Source organism: Lepisma saccharinum, chromosome 3 (assembly GCF_977018435.1).
Source record: "Lepisma saccharinum chromosome 3, izLepSacc3.1, whole genome shotgun sequence".
Lineage (NCBI taxonomy): Eukaryota > Metazoa > Arthropoda > Insecta > Zygentoma > Lepismatidae > Lepisma > Lepisma saccharinum.
Window position 1 is genome coordinate 132,528,418 of NC_139231.1, and position 18,424 is coordinate 132,546,841.

The 18,424-nt window shown below is 38.7% G+C and overlaps 1 protein-coding gene across 1 annotated transcript in view; it reads left to right on the forward strand.

Annotated features, from left to right (window-relative positions):
* spn-D (RAD51 DNA repair protein spindle D) overlaps positions 1 to 18,424 on the forward strand; it is a 37,528-nt gene that overhangs the window by 15,903 nt on the left and 3,201 nt on the right. The window contains exons 4-7 of the mRNA XM_083119434.1: positions 2,690 to 2,817; positions 4,035 to 4,141; positions 4,957 to 5,150; positions 7,228 to 7,356. Of these exons, the coding sequence (XP_082975560.1) occupies positions 2,690 to 2,817; positions 4,035 to 4,141; positions 4,957 to 5,150; positions 7,228 to 7,356 (558 nt within the window). The remainder of the gene's footprint in view (positions 1 to 2,689; positions 2,818 to 4,034; positions 4,142 to 4,956; positions 5,151 to 7,227; positions 7,357 to 18,424) is intronic.

The following is an 18,424-nucleotide window of genomic DNA, read 5'->3' on the forward strand; positions in this document are numbered from 1 at the left end:
GTCACCAGCGATGAGCAATGGGGCCCCTAGAGGACAATGTGCGGTTATGTGGGAGAACAAAGTTTCATATACCGGTAGGGGTGATGACGGCTGGATGTATATTACAGAAATATAGATGGCATGTGCATCTTCCGGTTTTAATTTTATAATTACACAGTCTATGGTTTGTTCAGTTAACGGTAAATCCACCAGTTCAGGGCAATGTTCTTTCTTTACACCAATAAGAACACCACCTCCTAGGGTTTTCCCGTTTTCTCGTGGGTTGCGGTCCGATCTAAAAACACTGTATTGTTCTGAAAATATTTCCGAGTTGGATATTGAAGTGTTGAGCCAAGTTTCAGCGCACAAGACCACGTCGTAGTTATTCGCCAAAATGCTGAGAAGAAACTGATTCGTTTTGGTGCGTATACCTCTTAGGTTTTGATAAATAATGCTCATGGGGACTCGATTTGTTTGATTCTCGTGAACGGTTTTGACTGAATGTACATTCTCTGGCGAGTTATCAGAAACGGAATGTGCACTAGTTGCGTTTGTACTCGTTCCGCTAGGTTCGAGATTGTCAGCTGTTTTCACTAATACACCAGTGGGTCCTGAGGGGATGTCCTTCTTACCTGTCAGGTTGCGATGGGCGTGGCTACGTCGACATCTTCAGAGAGGCCGGAGGCCATTTCCGCGGGACCATTTGCTTCGCCGATCGTACTGCATTCCTGAACTTCCAGGGTGGATAGGGGCTGGGGGATGTTGAACTGCACTTTCACTTCGAGGCGGGTTGGCGCCAACAGTTTGGGGCTCAGATAAGGTGGCTGGGTCAGGTTGGAGATCACTCAAGGAATACTTGACATTGTCAACAACGAGGTGGCGGTAACTAATGTAGGCTCTATGACCAGCATTCCGGGCACTGTGCATATGTTCCAGGAGTCCCTGGCGCTCCTTCCGAGTGGAATAGCAAAAGTCATGTTCAACATATATTTTTGTACCTTTTAGTTTGTTGCGGCACCTGAGAATTTCTTCCTTTTTTTTGTACCGTAAAAAGCGGCAAACGATTGGGCGTGGGCCTCGCGTGCTGTTCGTGTTTATCCTATGAGCTCGCTGAATGTCATCCTCTTGCAGAATTATGCTCAGCTTGTCTTGTATAATTCGACGTACTTTGGACTCGGATTCTGCCCAGTCTTCTCCCGGGGAATCCTCATCGACACCGTAAAACACTAGGTTATCCCGACGACTTCTATCTTCCTGATCATCATTTTACATCATTACAAGGGGTAAATGTTCTGATTTAAGAATGCCAAGTTTGATTTATGAAACATATCTGTTGGTAATATTGTTCTCACAAGTTCCTTTATCAGTGATTGTTGCAGCTTAGTTGACATGGAGCGTTACACAAAGGAACAATGAGTTTTGATAGTGAAAATTCATCACAAGAATGGCGAGTGTTATACAGAGACTGTTAGGAAGCTTCGTGCAATCCTTGGATGTGAAGTGCACCTAGTGAGAGTACAATTTACAAGCTGATCAAAAAATTTGAGGAAACAGGTTCGACAGCAGCCATTAGAACACCGCCCTCTCGATCTAGCCGGTCTGTTGAGAATATCTCTATTGTGCGTGACAGTGTTATTGCGAGTCCAAAAAAATCCATTCCGCGTCGTTCACAACAGTTGGATATTTCGAAAATTCCATGCATCACATTCTCAGTAAAATTCAGTTAACTCGGGAACTGAAACCAAATGATCACTTGCAACTGGCGCTTGAAGATTTTGCACAGAAAATATTGTTCAGTGACGAAGCACATTTTCACTCAAGCGGTTTTGTCAACAAACAAAACTGTCGCATTTGGGCAACAGAAAATCCTCAAGAAATCCATGAGACACAATTGCATCCACAACTAACTGTGTGGTGTGGATTTTGAGCTGGTGGAGTGATAGGACCATACTTTTTTTTAAGACAAGGATGGAAATGCCATGACAGTTAATGGAGAACTGTACCGCAATAGGGTTAGCAGTTTTATGTGGCTGCATTTGTACGGAATTGATATGGAATGCATGTGGTTTCAACAAGATGGCACTACCTGCCACACCTCCCAAGAGACGATTTGTTTGATGCATGTGAAATTCCAGGACCTAGTCCTCTCTCGCAATGGTGACCAGAACTGGCCAGCTAGGTCATGTGACCGTACTCCTTGCGACTACTTCCTTTGGGGGTTTCTGAAATCAACTGAGGAGGGCTTACGAGAAATGGTATATCCCCAACTAATCACAAGGCTTTACCAGACATCCCATACCTAACATTTTCCACTTCGAGCACTGATAAATGAAAAAGAAAACAAATGAAATATTAAGAGTTGTTGCAGATAAATGACAAGATATAGTTATGTGCTGCTGGTGCCAAAAGGGGGCCCACAGGCAGTGTTAAAGGTTTATACTAACACTAAAGGTTCATGTGCTCCATCTTTATTTTGAAAGGAAGTTTTCACTTTTGCGTAAGTCATGCTTCATCCTCCAACTTGTATATTGTAATTTGCATAGATTTTAGTGGGAGGGTTGTTTGAAATGTGGAATGTGGTGAAACAAATCACTTTGACAACCATACTGTTTCTCATAAGAATTGGTGACGTTAAAGTGAAGAATCTCATTCATATAATTAGATGACTGCCAAATTTTCTTTGAAACCTGAGACTGATATTTAATTTCAGGAGGAGCATGAAAGCTCATGCATTGTGACATTCTGTAAGAAACTGGATGATATGTTAAGAGGAGGGATCTCACTTGGTACCATAACGGAACTCTGCGGTGCCCCAGGCACTGGAAAAACGAATCTCAGGTAGTTTCTGCTTCATGATTAATATTTGTATGTATTGTTCTTGAAGCAGGGTACATGGACTCTTTTGAGTAACCTGATTGTTTAAAAAATTCTGTTTGTACTAATACGTACTTAGAATTGTTAACTGAAATTTCAGAAAACTTATTTCTGTAATTTCCAATGTCATAGTGGGATTGCAAATTTTGGAAATGTTCTGTTCTTCCTTTTTTCCAGAACTTATGTTCAGAAAAGCACTAACTATGTAATATATTTGGTGCTCAGTTTAACCACAAGTATAAACATGAAACGAAAGAGTACAGATTCTCTGTCTTTCTGTTGCTTTCTCTCCCTCCCTCATCCTCTCTCTCTTTCTGTCTCACTCACTCTCCCCTTTCTCCCCCTCTCTAATTCTTTTCGAAATTTGGAATATAACATATCCATGTCCGCATTAATATTAGGGACAAACTGCTACCGTTTTTGAACCAGTTCTAGTGTTGATACATTTGCTGATACCGAAACATCAATATTGTAGCAGTTTAGAATTGTTTAGGATAGTTATAATTGTTGTTATGAATATTCCTTTTCAATTATGCCAACATATCAATATTCCAGCATTTTGTTTCCTTTAAATATTTGTACATTTATTGGGAGATAATCAGATTTTAAAAATTGTGTCAACTAATCATGTATGTGACGAAATTTCAACTACAGTAGAGCGTCGATTATCCGAACGTCGGTCAACTGAACGACCGCTTAACCGAACTGTGTACTCGCTCGCACCTGTTACTCTCCCACCCTACCGTCCATCATCCCCCTCACTCCCAAACCAAGTTTCCCACAGTAGTCGCCGCACTGAGCCACCGCTGGCGGAACATTGCTTCTAATGGGGCCTTCATAAGGCGTTGCTGACCGGCCAAGCCGCCAGTCGCTGTGTTTCAACAATCAGCACACTTCTGTCGGTGTATGTATTGTTCATGCAAAATGCGTATGTAATATGTACATATTTTTGTTTAATAAACTGTACCACATACTATATATTCCTACTAAAGTTGCCTTTGTACGTTACTTTGTAATACTTAAAGAGATGCCTGTTTTTATGAATAAATTTACTGTACAGTACTTCTTTTTGGCAAATAAACATGTACAGTTCGATTATCCGAACAAACCAGTTTTCCGAACACCCATGGCCCCCAATTACTTCGGATAATCGACGCTCTACTGTATGTATCAATTTTTAGTTTGCAGTTATGTGTAGATGTGGTAATTCCTGAAGTATTTGGCGGTCTCGGTAGTGAAGGAGTGTTCATTTGCACCGACAGTGGATTTAGCATAGACAGATTATCAGGTAAGGATTACCTACCCTCTTATTATTAGATTATTGCTATCATATCAGTTGTTAAAGGCACATCATTTTGTTGGTAAAATTGTTTGTAGGTTTATGGATTCTATAAATAGTGTACAATTGAGTGCACAGTGTAGCTTCTTTTTGTCATTGTTTCTGTGAATGTGGAATAATTTTTCCTATTCTCTGCCATTTATTATGTACACGCATAAACACGTTTTGTATGAAAAAGTTCATATTTTAAATTTAGATCAATAATTGCTAATCAAAATTTTATTTCATTTATATTGGGCAAGGCATTTTTAGTTTTTCATACTTCCCACTGAACTTGATAACTGCAAGAAAGGTCAGGAAAATTGATCTATGTCTAGAAAAAAGCCTGGAAAAGATCGAGAATTACATAAAAGTACTCAAAAACGTAGAAAGGTTAGGTAATAAGTGGATTTTCAAGTATTTGTAAGCAATATTTGACACCACATGATTGTAAGTAAAGATTTTATTTTTTTTATTTTTATCTAGAACCATTGCTCTCATGTTTCCACTCCCTCCAAATACTATAAAATATTGACCGAAGAATGTATTTGAAAATATATGGAAAAACCAGGGAATTTGTTGTAGAAAAGTTGGTGAAATCTTGTTTTTTTGTCACAACTTGTCTGCAAAAGTCTATATGTTCTAAATTTTATAAGAACTTCAATATTCAGTCAAGAATACACACTGCATAAAATCATCATGCAGATTTCTTGTGTGTGATTCATATTTAAACTTTTTAGTTTTTGCTGCACACCAGATAGTAAGACACAGAAATTTATTTTCAGAGGTTGCAGATGCTTGTTCACAACATTGCCAGAAGGTTGCTGAGATGACAAAGGATCCTGATATGCTAACGGAAAGCAGGTCGTTTACAAGAGACTATGTATTGAGTAAGATCCATGTCATGAATTGTTGTAATCTCTTACATTTGATTGCTGCAATCCATTCGCTAGGAGAGTTTATATCACAGCATCCACAGGTAATTTGCGTATTATATCTTTGGAATTTCTTTATTATTGTATTTTGATCCAAGAAGAACTACAATCTAAAATAAATCCTTGTTAAGATGCATTGTCATCTGAAAACAAATAAGTTATTTGATATAGGTGACCGACTATGAGAGATACACTTGTTATTCATATATGTATTGTTAGTGGTGTCACTTCTTTTATTTATTTGAAAAGTCCTGAATACAGAAAAATCCATTTTACATCAGGATATCAACCGGATAAGGAATAAACAAAATAATAAGATGGACAAATACACACACACACATACATATATAACAAGAATAATAACAACTAGGGCAAAAAGAATATTATTTACACTTCAGCTGCTTTATTCACGCCATTCTGTAAGTAAATGGAAGTCCAGAACATCTCTTAGTGAGTTGTAAGTGGTTTGTAGCCTGTAGAGAAGTGATCTTTGTTCTAAAGATAGCCTTGAAGATTTAATGTAAAAGAAGTTCTTGCATTTACTGTTGGGACGTGGGATTCTGATATTAAGAAGCGGCAAGAGTTCGCTGGTGAAAAGTTGTCCATTAATGATTCTGAAGAGTAGTGTTAAATCTGAGAGTTGAGGGCAAAGAGAAAGGTCATGAATTTGTAGAGTGGATAGAATTTCTTGTTTGGAGAAGTTTGCAAGGGTTGGGCATCTGTGTTTGACTATTCTGACGAAGAAACTTACTACTTTGTTTGTTTTCTTTAAATTGCTTCCACATGCCATTGACCAAATACAGGAGCCATATTCAAGAATAGGAACAACACACATTGTAAAGTAGGTTTTGAGGGCAGAAACGTGTGTTATGTCTGTAAATCTGTAAATTAGTCCAAGTGTTTTCATAGCTTTCGAAGTAATGTAGTCTATGTGATGGTTGAAAGTCAGTTTCCTATAAAAAATGACACCAAGATCCTTGTGCTGTCGTACAAACGAAATAACTTGGATGCATAACTTGTAGGATAGCACTGTGCTATTGGATTTTAGGGTAAACCTAATGACAACAGATTTTTCCAGATTTAATTTCAGATTCCAGTCTAGACACCAGCGTTCAATGTGTTTGAGATTGTCTTGGATATAGCATGTGTCCTCAAATGAGGTAATGTTTCGAAATAATTTGCAGTCATCAGCATACAATAATACTGAACATTCGGAAGAAAAATATTCATGAATGTCATCCATTGTAAGGGAACTTCCACATATTACAGCCTGGACTGCATTTTGCAGATTCGAGGCTCTGGTATCTGGACTCACAGCCAGTATAATCTTCTGTGGAGGTTGTGTTATGTCGACCCTATATGTTTGTAATTGTCACTTTATCCAACTTATCTTATCACCATTCATCCTCATCTTCACGATTAGCCGAAAGTGGTAGAAAAGCAAGTAAAATAAAGCAAATCAATCAATCAATTCTTTTTATAGACTTTCATTTACTAACATATACATACACAAATATAGGGTTACTCCAAAAGAACACCCTGATTTCATTTACATATTACATGTATGGCATGAAAATATTTTTTTTCTATGAGAGTTTAATGTGTTCAATAATATTCTGACAAATTAACATTTGATGTACATAGTGACAGATATATTGCAAGTTATTTCAGTACTATTTTCTCCTTTCAATTTTCCAATACACTGGTTTCTTATCAAAGGTTGTGCTCTACCTAAAAAGAAATCCTGAAAATCCCCTTGGTGTATGTGTAGGTTCAAGAGGTGACTGGTAACCAAATGGTTGACGAGCTATGGTGTTTAGTTCCTGTAGGAGCTCATAAAATACATTATAAGTCTCCGTATACAGTGGAACCTCGATTTTACATTTTTCAGGGACCAATACGAATAAACTTAAAATACAAGAAAATGTAAAATGTGGGAAAATTTCATAGCATAAATGTTTATTGGAACCATAAAGATTGAATATATGTATATTTTTTTTGGGGGGGGGGAGTAAAATCTGCAAACATAGAATCAGGATTCCACTGTACATGCAAGGTAAAATAACTGCATAAAGAATTTCTTGCCATTTATTCTACTTTTTTTTTTTTTTTTTTTTTCAGGTTAAACTGGTTGTTATAGACAGCTTGTCTTTTCCATTTCGACATGGAATATCAAGCTCTCTCCAGAGGACAAGTCTGTTGCACAAAGCATTTAGTGAGCTTCAGTCTCTTGTGGAGTTTGACCTTGCAGTAAGTTTATTTTCTATGTGGCCTTTTTGTAAATGAGCAGTTTTATCTGAAAATTTAACACGTCACCTGCCAGGGTGGTGTAACGAAATTCCTTCCTCCTGCGTCAAAGTGCTTATTGGATTTTATTTCGCAAATTTGGAAATTAGCTTTTTTTCCTGTAAAAATAGAATAAGCAAAGCACTTTTATGTGCACTCGACTCCCCACGCCTTGTCATTGATGTCTTATGTGCATCATTGTTATACTCGAGACCGACAGCGCTCTAGGAAAACGAAGTGCAAGCCATATGTTTCGGTCATAATGACCAACATGGCGTGATTGGTGTGCCCCAGTTTCGGTCATTATGACCGATGTGACAGAGAACGTGTAAAGAACAATTTTTGAAGTCATTTTTTTCCCCTCCATGCAACAAAATCCCTGGTAAAATGGAATGCAAACAAATCTCTTTCAAAATGTTTTTCAACCTTGTCTAATTTGCTCATTCCATTTAGTTTTTGTGAAACCAGTTTCATAATTTAGTTCACTTGATTAGTATTAAAGCCATTTACTTTTCTATATTGGAAGATGTTTTATTTTTCTTTAATAATTCTTTCATTATTGTAACCTTATCTCTGTGCTCTCAGGAGGAAATTTAAAAAATGCATTTCCGTTGTTGTCCAAGAATATTCTGAATTGACATGGAATTTTTTTCCAACTAATTTCTTCCTGTGAATTGACATTCGAATTGTTGTCCAATCATCTTGACATTTAGATCCAATCATGAAATTACATTCTTCTTCATGTTTTCATGGATATACTTTATGCAAGGGTATGTTTCATTAAACTTTTAAATACCTGAGTAATGATATTCTCGTTTTTGGCTATTATTAGTACATCATCTACATATGTAATGGTAACACTGTTAAGCCTTGGTTCCATGTTAATAAAACATTAAAATACGTTTTTATGTATATTTTTTATACGATAAAAGTTTGCCTTGGTCAGCATTTTTATGTTTTATTTCATATCTAATGTTCATAACAATTGGAGATTCAATGTAGTGAACCAAAATACTGAAATTATTTCAATATACCATTAATAATCCATTAATTTGCTGATACTTTGCCATCAAACAAAGTAATTGTAACTTGAAGATACAAATAATGAACAATGTATCATCTTACGATTCCCCGTACTTCTAGCAGGTCAGTTAGTTAGATTAATCTTGCTAGAGACTGGCAGAAGGCTGTGTTGGTGTGGCAGTAAATATTTTTCCTTAGGAGGGCTAGTACAATACATAGCAATTTCATGTTGGCACCACAATATATGGAAATTGGGAAAATTATGTAGGTATTGACTCAGTTCTATTTTATTTATTTATTTTTTTGTTGGTTGCTTCAGTCAGATGTGAAGTTTTAAATAAACTGGAGAAAGAGAAACTAGAATAATGATATACAGGGTTAGTCAAAATTATGTTAACATTAAATGGGACAAACCAATCCATTAGTGTTAACATAATTTTGACTAACCCTGTATTATCTTGTGTCATGTCTACCAAGAGTAGATATAATAGAGGATATTTTTTTCAGGTATGGGGAGGACACTTTAATCAGTACACTTTCAATAATGCCAACCTCTATAATGGAGTGGCTAGCGCAGCTCACCAAACTACTTCATCAATTTCATCCCATCAACAGTCATCCTCATCTTTGCGATTAGCCAAAAGTGGCAGAAAAGTGAAGTAAAATAGACAAAGTCAACCAAACAAATCAAAAAAACCTTTCAATATCAGCTGATATGAGAAAATTGGTGCATCGGTTTATCAGTATAATTGCCGATATTTCTATAAATAGCCTGTAATTAAGTTAGAAAATCTGCCATTTTTGTATATTTTAATGAACATTAACCTTTACTCGTATTTTGGTTGATATTTCGACCATGCAGCTGATTACAAAATTCCTGTTTTTTTATTATCTTGTTACTTTTCTGTTCAGTCGGAAACACTTACAGTGGGCTAAACAAAGCTTTGTCACGTCCTTGTGGATGCACCCCCCTCCCCCCGAGTCCAAAGTTACGTATGGAAGTTGGCACGAATTTTAAATTTGTACACTTATTTGACAAAAATGCTATAACTGATAGACTATTTGACCAATCTACTTCGGGTAACTTTTGTTTTGCAGCTACAACATCAGGACATGCAACTGTGCAGAAATCAAAACGCCATGCAGAAATCAAAACGGCCATCAACTTTCAATTAAAAAAATCATAAAAATGGGGAGTTTACCCCCTCTTCCCCCGATATTTTGGGAAGGGGATGCAAACTTTAGCTTTATTTATAAAGAATGGTCCTTTCTCAACCGAATAAAAGTCATTTCATGTTCCTTGGTGCATTACATTATAGAATATGTGAAACAAACTCCCAATTTTTATGATTTTTTCATTGAAAGTTGGAGACCGCAGCCCACCCAGCCCTTCTTATTGGCTTTGGCGTTATAACATTTTTTGTCAAATAAGTGTACGAATTGAAAATTCGCGCCAAAGGCTTCTGCGAAACTGGGGTTACTTTCTGACGACCCCCTCGGCAGAGTAAAGGTTAATTAAGGAGGTGAATGAACCATGCAGAGCCTTCATGGATTTTTTTGCTATTTTATATCAAATCATTTTATACCTAGTCTTATTATAAATACTGTCACAAAGTTTTAAGTAAATTGACACAAAATGCTGAGAGATATTTTAATATCCTAATAACATTACTGAAATGGATGCATGACAAATCAAAATCACAAGTCATTATTCAAAATGGCCACGCTTAGCATGCACACATTCCGGAAGTCTTACGGAATGGCCACGGATCAATTGAATTACGCAGCACATCGACTGGAAAATGAGCAACTGCCTTCAGAAGAGACCGCTTTAAACTTTCAATATTGGGATGTCTCTTCTTACAAGCCATCTCCTGAAGCTTGGACCACAATTTGTATTCCAAAGGGTATATGTGAGGCAACCACCACTTTAGTATTTCTTCTTCAATAATAATATACATATTTTTTTTTTTGTATATGTTCCTTGTGTAGTTTGCGCTCTTCTCTGGAGTATAAGTGATCCAGTCAAGGAGGACTCTGGCGAGAAAGTGCGGGTAGAAATTTCATATTTCAATTATATATATGTATATATTTTTTCCTTGGGTTTATATTAAATATTAATCTATTCCTATTTTCCTGGGGTATTTGGGTTATAGTTAGGGATTAGTTGAGGTCCAGTACTACCAGTGGACCCTCATATACGGTCCATAACAGATTACGGGCAGCTAGATGTGGAATTTCAACATGTAGTGTAACAGAATACGCAAGAGGGCAGCACCTCGTGTGACTGACCAAAAAGGACTCTTGTTGGACACCCCCTCTGCCGGTCAGTCCAAGAACCACCCCAGGGGGGAGAAGGGGGAAGTTTTTTTTATGTCTTTTTTTCTCTCTTCGAGGAGAGAGTCTACAAAAAGACACAACAAAGAGATAATATGGCGGAGTAGAAGGACATAGTAAAACAGCCTGTAGAGAGCGTGCGAGTGTGCATTGTGCAAATAGTGCGGATAAGGATTTTTTGACATGTGTAATATCGAAGCAAGGATCTTAGGAAAGGATTGGACATAGTGAGAGAAAGAAGCCGCAGAAGGAAAGTGTGTAAAAGAAGAGGACTGGACTAGCTTAGAAGGAATATGCAGGTGAGAGTGCAGTGAATAAGGGCCCCAACGAAAGGCGCCGGGACTTAGTTAGTGTGTGTGCATGGGATAAGTAAAACAAATAGTAGAGGCCTCGAATAACTAAGACGGAACTGTAAATACAAGAAGCAAAAGTATATACTTATAATGTTCTTAATCATATTTTTTTTTACAACGCAGAAATAATAAATTCAATATTTGTATAAATATTATTGTACTAATTGTTTTTTATGAACAAATTATAGTGCTCACGGTGGCGAGGTGGGGAAAGGGTTAACACCTACATAAACTTTCATAAACAATCTCATGCCATCCCTTTCGCCTCTCCCCGTTGTGCATCACATGGCGCCCAATAGCGTGGCGCGAATCCATGTGAGCTGTAGAAAAAATCAAAGAAGGAAACAATAGATTAGTAACTCAGTTTTAAATCTGAAAAGATGAAAATTAAAATGCCAGTTCCGTTGTATTTGTCATGGATCGTATGTGAGGATGCATGCTGTAGTGTAGAATAGAAAGTAAATTTTATAGGTAATTTTAAATCTTTATTTCAGGACTTAAGCAAAGTTATATTTTTGTGGAGTATTTCTAAATTTGTGTTGTTGTTAGTGTTTTATTTAAAGTGAGAAAAGGAATAGATTCATGACTAGCATTATGGGGAGGCGTACGCGTGATAATGTCACGTCTAGTTTTATTCCTTCTCCAAAGGGTCTTCCTAAAGATGCCACTGTGGAGGGAACGCTAAGTCCAAAGAGGAGTGCTAAATGCAAAGGGCGGTTCATAAACCTGTCGGTGGTAATTGCTTGGGGGGAGGCCAGATAACTAATGAAGAAATTTTTGCCTTACTCCAAAATGTCCAAGGTACCCTCGAAGAAATGAAAAAAGATCAGCAGGAAACACGGAAGAGGTTAGAAAAAAATGAGGAAGAGCTTCAGAAAAATCATAACAATATAAAAGATGATGTAAAACGCTTGGAAAAAGGTTACCAAGAACTAAAAGGGGAGTGAAGAAAAATTTTAAAGATTTGTCCGAAGCCAATAGGGGTATTGAGGAAAGGATGGGTCAGCTTGAGAGCGAATTCATTGAGATTAATGAGATCACTGGCTCCAGAATAGATTGTGTAAGCGATAGGGCAAACAAATTAGAGGAAAGGGTCACCACTCTCCACAATAATAGAATGGAGGATATACGTATCCACACAGGAGGTGACTGCGAGAAAACTGCAGAAAGTGTAATGCAAGCAGGGATGGCAGAATTCAACAACGCACTGCAGCAACAGTATGACGCATTCCATCAAGAGGTTGCTTTGTTGAGAGAGGAAGTGTCGGGCCTTAAAAGTGACATCGTATCTGTAAGAAAGGATACAGAATCGGCTATCTCCGCAGTCACTCAACAGTTAGATACTTTCATAGATAAAGGTGAGAGGCAAAGTTCACGACCAAGCTCAGTTACGCCCTCTAACAATGGCAATAATGCATACCTACATAGAGATTTGAAATTGCCCACCTATCACGAAACTGAGGATGAATTAAAAACGCACAATTACATGCAAGAAATGAGGACATATTTAGCGTTGTCTCAGGTACCATATGAGCAACAAGCCCAGGTCGCGGGCCTGTCGTTGAGAAACGCGGCTGCTAATTGGTTTACTATCCACAAAGGAAATATTACGGATTACAAGGGGTTTGAAAGTTGTTTTTCTCAAGAGTACCTGAGTGAAGAGAGACTCCTGAGACTGCGTGCTGAGCTCTTTACTTCTCGATACAATCCAGCCAACGGGAAATCTGTATGTGAATATGTTATGACCCTTGTCCAGAAGAACGCAATATTACCTTCGCCGCTCGATGACAGGATGTTAGCTAAAATGGCTATAAAGCAATTGCCTGCATACGCTCAGAGGTGCCTCATAGGGTCACCGGTCGACACCTCTAAGCAGCTAATTAACCTTCTTAAGGAAATCCAAGAAACGTCGCATGCTGCAACTTTTCAACCGAACAATAGAGCGAGGATGAGACAGGTAAATTCTGTGCGTGGCGGAGAAACTGATAGAGACAGACGGAATAATTACGTCAGCCCAAATACGAGTTATTCTCGCGACAATGAAAGGAATGTCAACAGGTTCGAGAGGCAACCGCCTCAGGGCCCCAGACCCTTCGCGCAGCAAGGCCGAGGAGGGGGGAGCTACAGCAGACGTAATGGTGGCAACCACGGGTCTAGGGGGGGAGGAAGAGGTGCATCGTGGACAACAGAGCTCGCGGTTCTTTTCTGCCAACAGTGTATCAGTGGCAAGGCAAAATGAGGAAGACTGTCCCTCCAATAATGAAGCATGACAAAAGGGAAATATCCGAAATGCGGAAAGACACTTAGGAAACCGGACTGCGATAAATGAATCTTTTGATTTATCTGGGGAAGAAAATACAAATTGTGAGGATGAAATGGAAGAATATGAAACTAAAGTAATGCAAGTTTATACAAGAGATGCAGTAAATATTAGCCACAATAACAATGGAAATGGAGACGTTGTTTGTTCGATATTTGACCAGCTCATTCAGAATGAAAATGAAGATGCGAAGAGCGAGGTGCTAAGAATGCCCATTATTTCAGTTGGAATAGGTGGAAGCCATTATCAAGCATTGGCCGACTCAGGGGCTATGTCCCCCTAAAAAAAATAATAACAATAATCATTTATTAAATTACGAGGTGTACGAAATCATGCTCTAGAGGGCTTGCCCTACTGTATGATTACGTAGGGGGGATGTGAGGCAACCACCACTTTAGTATTTCTTTTTCAATAATAATATACATATTTTTTTTTTTGTATATGTTCCGTGTGTAGTTTGCGCTCTTCTCTGGAGTATAAGTGATCCAGTCAAGGAGGACTGTGGTGAGAAAGTGCGGGTAGAAATTTCGTATTTCAATCATATATATGTATATATTTTTTCCTTGGGTTTATATTAAATATTAATCTATTCCTATTTTCCTGGGGTATTTGGGTCTCCAGCGGCGAGTCAAGTGGAACGAGATGGGGATCTCAGTGATGCAGTGGCGGCAGGCGATCGGCCTCTTCCGAGCTGCTTGGCGATCAGGCTCCCAAGGCAAAGTAGGGAGTGATTTACGGAGAAATACGTGCTACGTCGCATATGGATTGGTGGTGTTAACGCTATTGCTTATAGGCGGAATTGAGCAGAATCCAGGCCCACGTAACAACGTTGATGTCCAGAGCGAACTTTCCGAACTGAAGCAGGTTATGCTCCAGGTAAAAAGCTCGAATGAAGCTATTATGTGCGAAGTGAAGCAACTATCTGTCACTGTGAGCAGACTGGTAGGAAGAATGAAAAAAATCGAGGCCGAAACAGACCAACTCAAGTTAGATGTAAGTGAAGTGCAGTCTTATGTTCGATCTCTGGAGGATCATATAGATGACCTTGAGAACAGGTCACGGCGGCAGAACCTTGTTTTTCATGGTGTTCCGGAAAAAGAACGCGAAACGTGGGATGAATCAGCAAACGCGGTGCGAGACTTAATAACAAACAGACTCCATCTCTCCTTACCGTTGGACTCCATCCAAAGAGCCCATCGTACAGGGAGAGCGCACTCAGGAAAACCCCGGCCTATCGTGTGTAAGTTTCTGCGGGATACAACCAAGGAGGAAGTTCTAAAACATAGCAACAAACTCAAAGGCACCAACATTTATATCGAACAGGACTACTCCTTTGCTGTTCGTCAACAGAGGCAGCGACTGAAGAAGCATCTCTTCGAAGCCAGGCAACAAGGATGCAAAGCCCATCTCACGTACAAGTACCTCAATGTAAACGGTAAAAAGTATTCCATATGGGACCTGGAAGACAACCAGAGCGATTATGTAGGAGTTCCTGAGACACAAATTTCTTCGGACACTTCGTTTTCCAAGAACCAGGCTCTCCCCTCCCCCCTCAACATTGGAAATCTGACAACATCGGAGGAAGCAAGAGCGACAGCGTCCACACTTCCGTCTGCAAACCAGTGCAAGCAACAGGCTCCCCCCTCCACTAATCACCCACCTGTGACAAGAAAGGAAGAGGACAATGGCCATCTTGGACAAATAGGTCAAGATTCCACCCCTCCTCTAGTTCAACGGTACCCCAGGCGCCAAGGCAACAACCTACAGAGAATTTGAAGGGAGGAACGCGGACTCGGGAAATGTAAACAAGCAAATGCATGTGCCAGTTTGGACCAGATATCTGAAAGTGGTCACTTTCATCTTGGGCTTGGAAATCCCCACCCCCTCCCAAATCCCACCCCTCCCTCAAGTGACGTGGTAGCAGTGACAGCAACGGAGGAAGAATGTCAGCCCGGGGGCAACTCCCACAAACATAAACACGTAAGTTCTCAGACTAACATATTTAGCATAGTGTACCAAAATGTTCGCGGGTTGCGTACCAAAATGCAAGTGTTCTCTCAGAACATATTATCTAACAATTACAGCATCGTAGCAATTACAGAGACTTGGCTTAATGAAAACCATCTAAGCACGGAACTTTTTGATGATCGCTATAACGTGTTCCAATCTGACAGGAACCCGACTGACTCTGGGAAAAATCTGGGCGGGGGTGCTCTTCTGGCAATTCATAACAAATACGCAGCGACGCTCGTAGGCAAATTTAACGACGACCCTAACGTCGACTCATTGCTTGTGAAAATTGTAATTCATGGACTGCCTACCTTATACATCTGTATTGTTTACTTTACTCCATGCTGTAATGACATGTCTTACAACTTATTTTATAATTTTCTTGAAAGGCATTGTAGACCCGCACATAACATTCTCCTCATAGGGGATTTCAATATCCCTTGCATAACAAGCAACGAATACAACCTCGTTAACGCCACTCCTGTATGTCGCGAATTATACAATCAAATGTGCTTTTTTCAATTACGCAGCGTAAATAACATTCAAAATAGTAACGGCAAAACTCTCGATCTTGTGCTAAGTAACGTTTTTGGCATGCAGTTGACACGAGAAACTCAGCCACTCGTGCCTGAGGATAAGCATCATCCTTGTCTCGTAATAGAAATAAAGCACAGAAAAAGGACACAGAGTAACCATCCACCAAACAACCTCTCGTACAATTTCAAAAAAGCTGACTTTAACAAACTATACAACAAACTATCGGTCGTTAACTGGGATACACTAAAACTCTGTGATAACGTAAACGAAATGACAGATATGTTTTACAACATAATATACGAAGCATTTGACGCGTGCATCCCCTTAAGACGCCTAACCCCTCCTAAATATCCATGCTGGTTTACCGCCAATATAATTAAAAAAATAAAAGCAAAGGCTCACCACCACCAAAAATGGAAGCAAAACGTAGGTAACCCAGTTCACCATGCCAACAAATTTAAAGAACTCAGAAAAGCAATCAAAAAAGAAATATCAGCCGCCCATAATAATTACTTGTTCGACATCGAAAGCAATATTCAAAGTGACCCGTCACTTTTCTGGTCATACATAAATCGCAACAGGCAAAACAAACAGTTTCCAGTTTCTTCAAACAATGAACCCATATTAAACCTAAATACCGTCGTTGATGAATTTGCGAAATACTTTCAATCTGTGTATGCAAACAATACGGCAAAGTATAACCTCGAGATCATGGCGGGGCACACAGAGTGCAAAATGCTAGATTCACTCAACATTCAGATGATCAGTATGTCTGAAATTGAAGCAGCTGTAAAAAAATTAAAGCCAAAGAAGTCGGCAGGGCCAGACAAAATCCCACCCTACATCTTCAAAGGATGTGTAGACATTTTAAAAATTCCACTCTTTATTATCTTCAATGCGATATTATCTTCTATGCAGTTTCCCGAACGGTGGAAAGTTACTGCTGTATGTCCAGTACCGAAATCCTCGGAGAACAGAAACATACAAAACCATCGTCCTATAGCTCTTTTATCTGCCCCTGCTAAAATATTTGAGCAAATCTTATATTGCCACATATATAACCATGTCAGAGAAACTTTTTCTGAATACCAGCATGGCTTTCTGCCCAACTGCTCAATAGAAACAAACCTTGGCGAGAAACTGCATTATATAAGCACGGTGCTAGATGATGGGGGGCAGGTGGATGTAATATACACTGATTTTTCCAAAGCCTTTGACACTGTAAATCATGATGTACTACTAAGTAAATTGGGCACTTTCAACTTTTCCCTTCCCCTCAGGAAACTTGTGGCGTCATATTTAATGAATAGAAAACAATATATTTCGTATAAAGGCCACACATCCAGCGAATTTCTAGTACGTTCCGGAGTACCTCAAGGGTCGAACATAGGACCTCTTCTCTTTCTTCTATTAATCAATGATTTACCAGAGCATTTGATTAATTCTAGAAAACTGTTATTTGCAGACGACCTGAAATTCTTTCAAAGAATAAAAAATATTGAAGACTGTGTCTGTCTACAACAAGACATAAATAGGTTGAGTGCGTGGTGCTTGTGCAACGGTCTTTCTCTTAATGCAGCAAAATGCTATTCTGTTACCTACTCTAAACAAAAAACGATCTTAAATTTTCAATATAAACTTAATAATACCAATCTGAAAAAATCTGAAACAGCAAAGGACCTAGGAATATATTTTGACTCTAAGCTAACTTTCACTCACCATATTAACAAAGTAATAGGCAACGCTTACAAACTTATCGGGTTCATTATTAGAATGGGCAGAGACTTTCGAGACACCCAAACACTTAAGGTATTATATTACTCATTAGTGCGTTCAAAACTTGAATTCGGGTCTGTTGTATGGAACACTGACTGTATAGTACAGACTACAAAAATAGAGCGAGTACAATCAAAGATGTTACGTTATATGAAGTATAAACTTGAAGGTATTTATCCCAAATTTGATTCGTACAGTAATCTAATAGAGGAGCTCCGAATGCACAGGCTTGACGATCGAAGGACAGTGCGCGACCTGCTGCTGCTCTGGAAAATATATAATGGAAAACTTCGCTCTCCTCTTTGGATCTCACAATTTAAATTACGTGTTCCTAACAATAAGACGCGACCCAATCATCAAACCTTTTTTGTGAATAGAGCGCGAACAAACATTGTCAAGAAATCCCCTATCTGGAGAATGAGTATTCTCTACAATGCCTTGGAAAAGCGTAACAAAAATATTGATTTGTTCTCTATGCCATATATACAATTTAAAAACTGTGTAATGAAAACAATATCAAATAACAGTCACTGAAGCATGTATAAAAACCTGTATCTCTGAACTCTCTAACTGGGCGCCAGCCTGTTGAGTTCATTATTGAAAATAAATAAATAAATAAAAAAATAGTTAGGGATTAGTTGAGGTCCAGTACTACCAGTGTACCCTCATATACGGT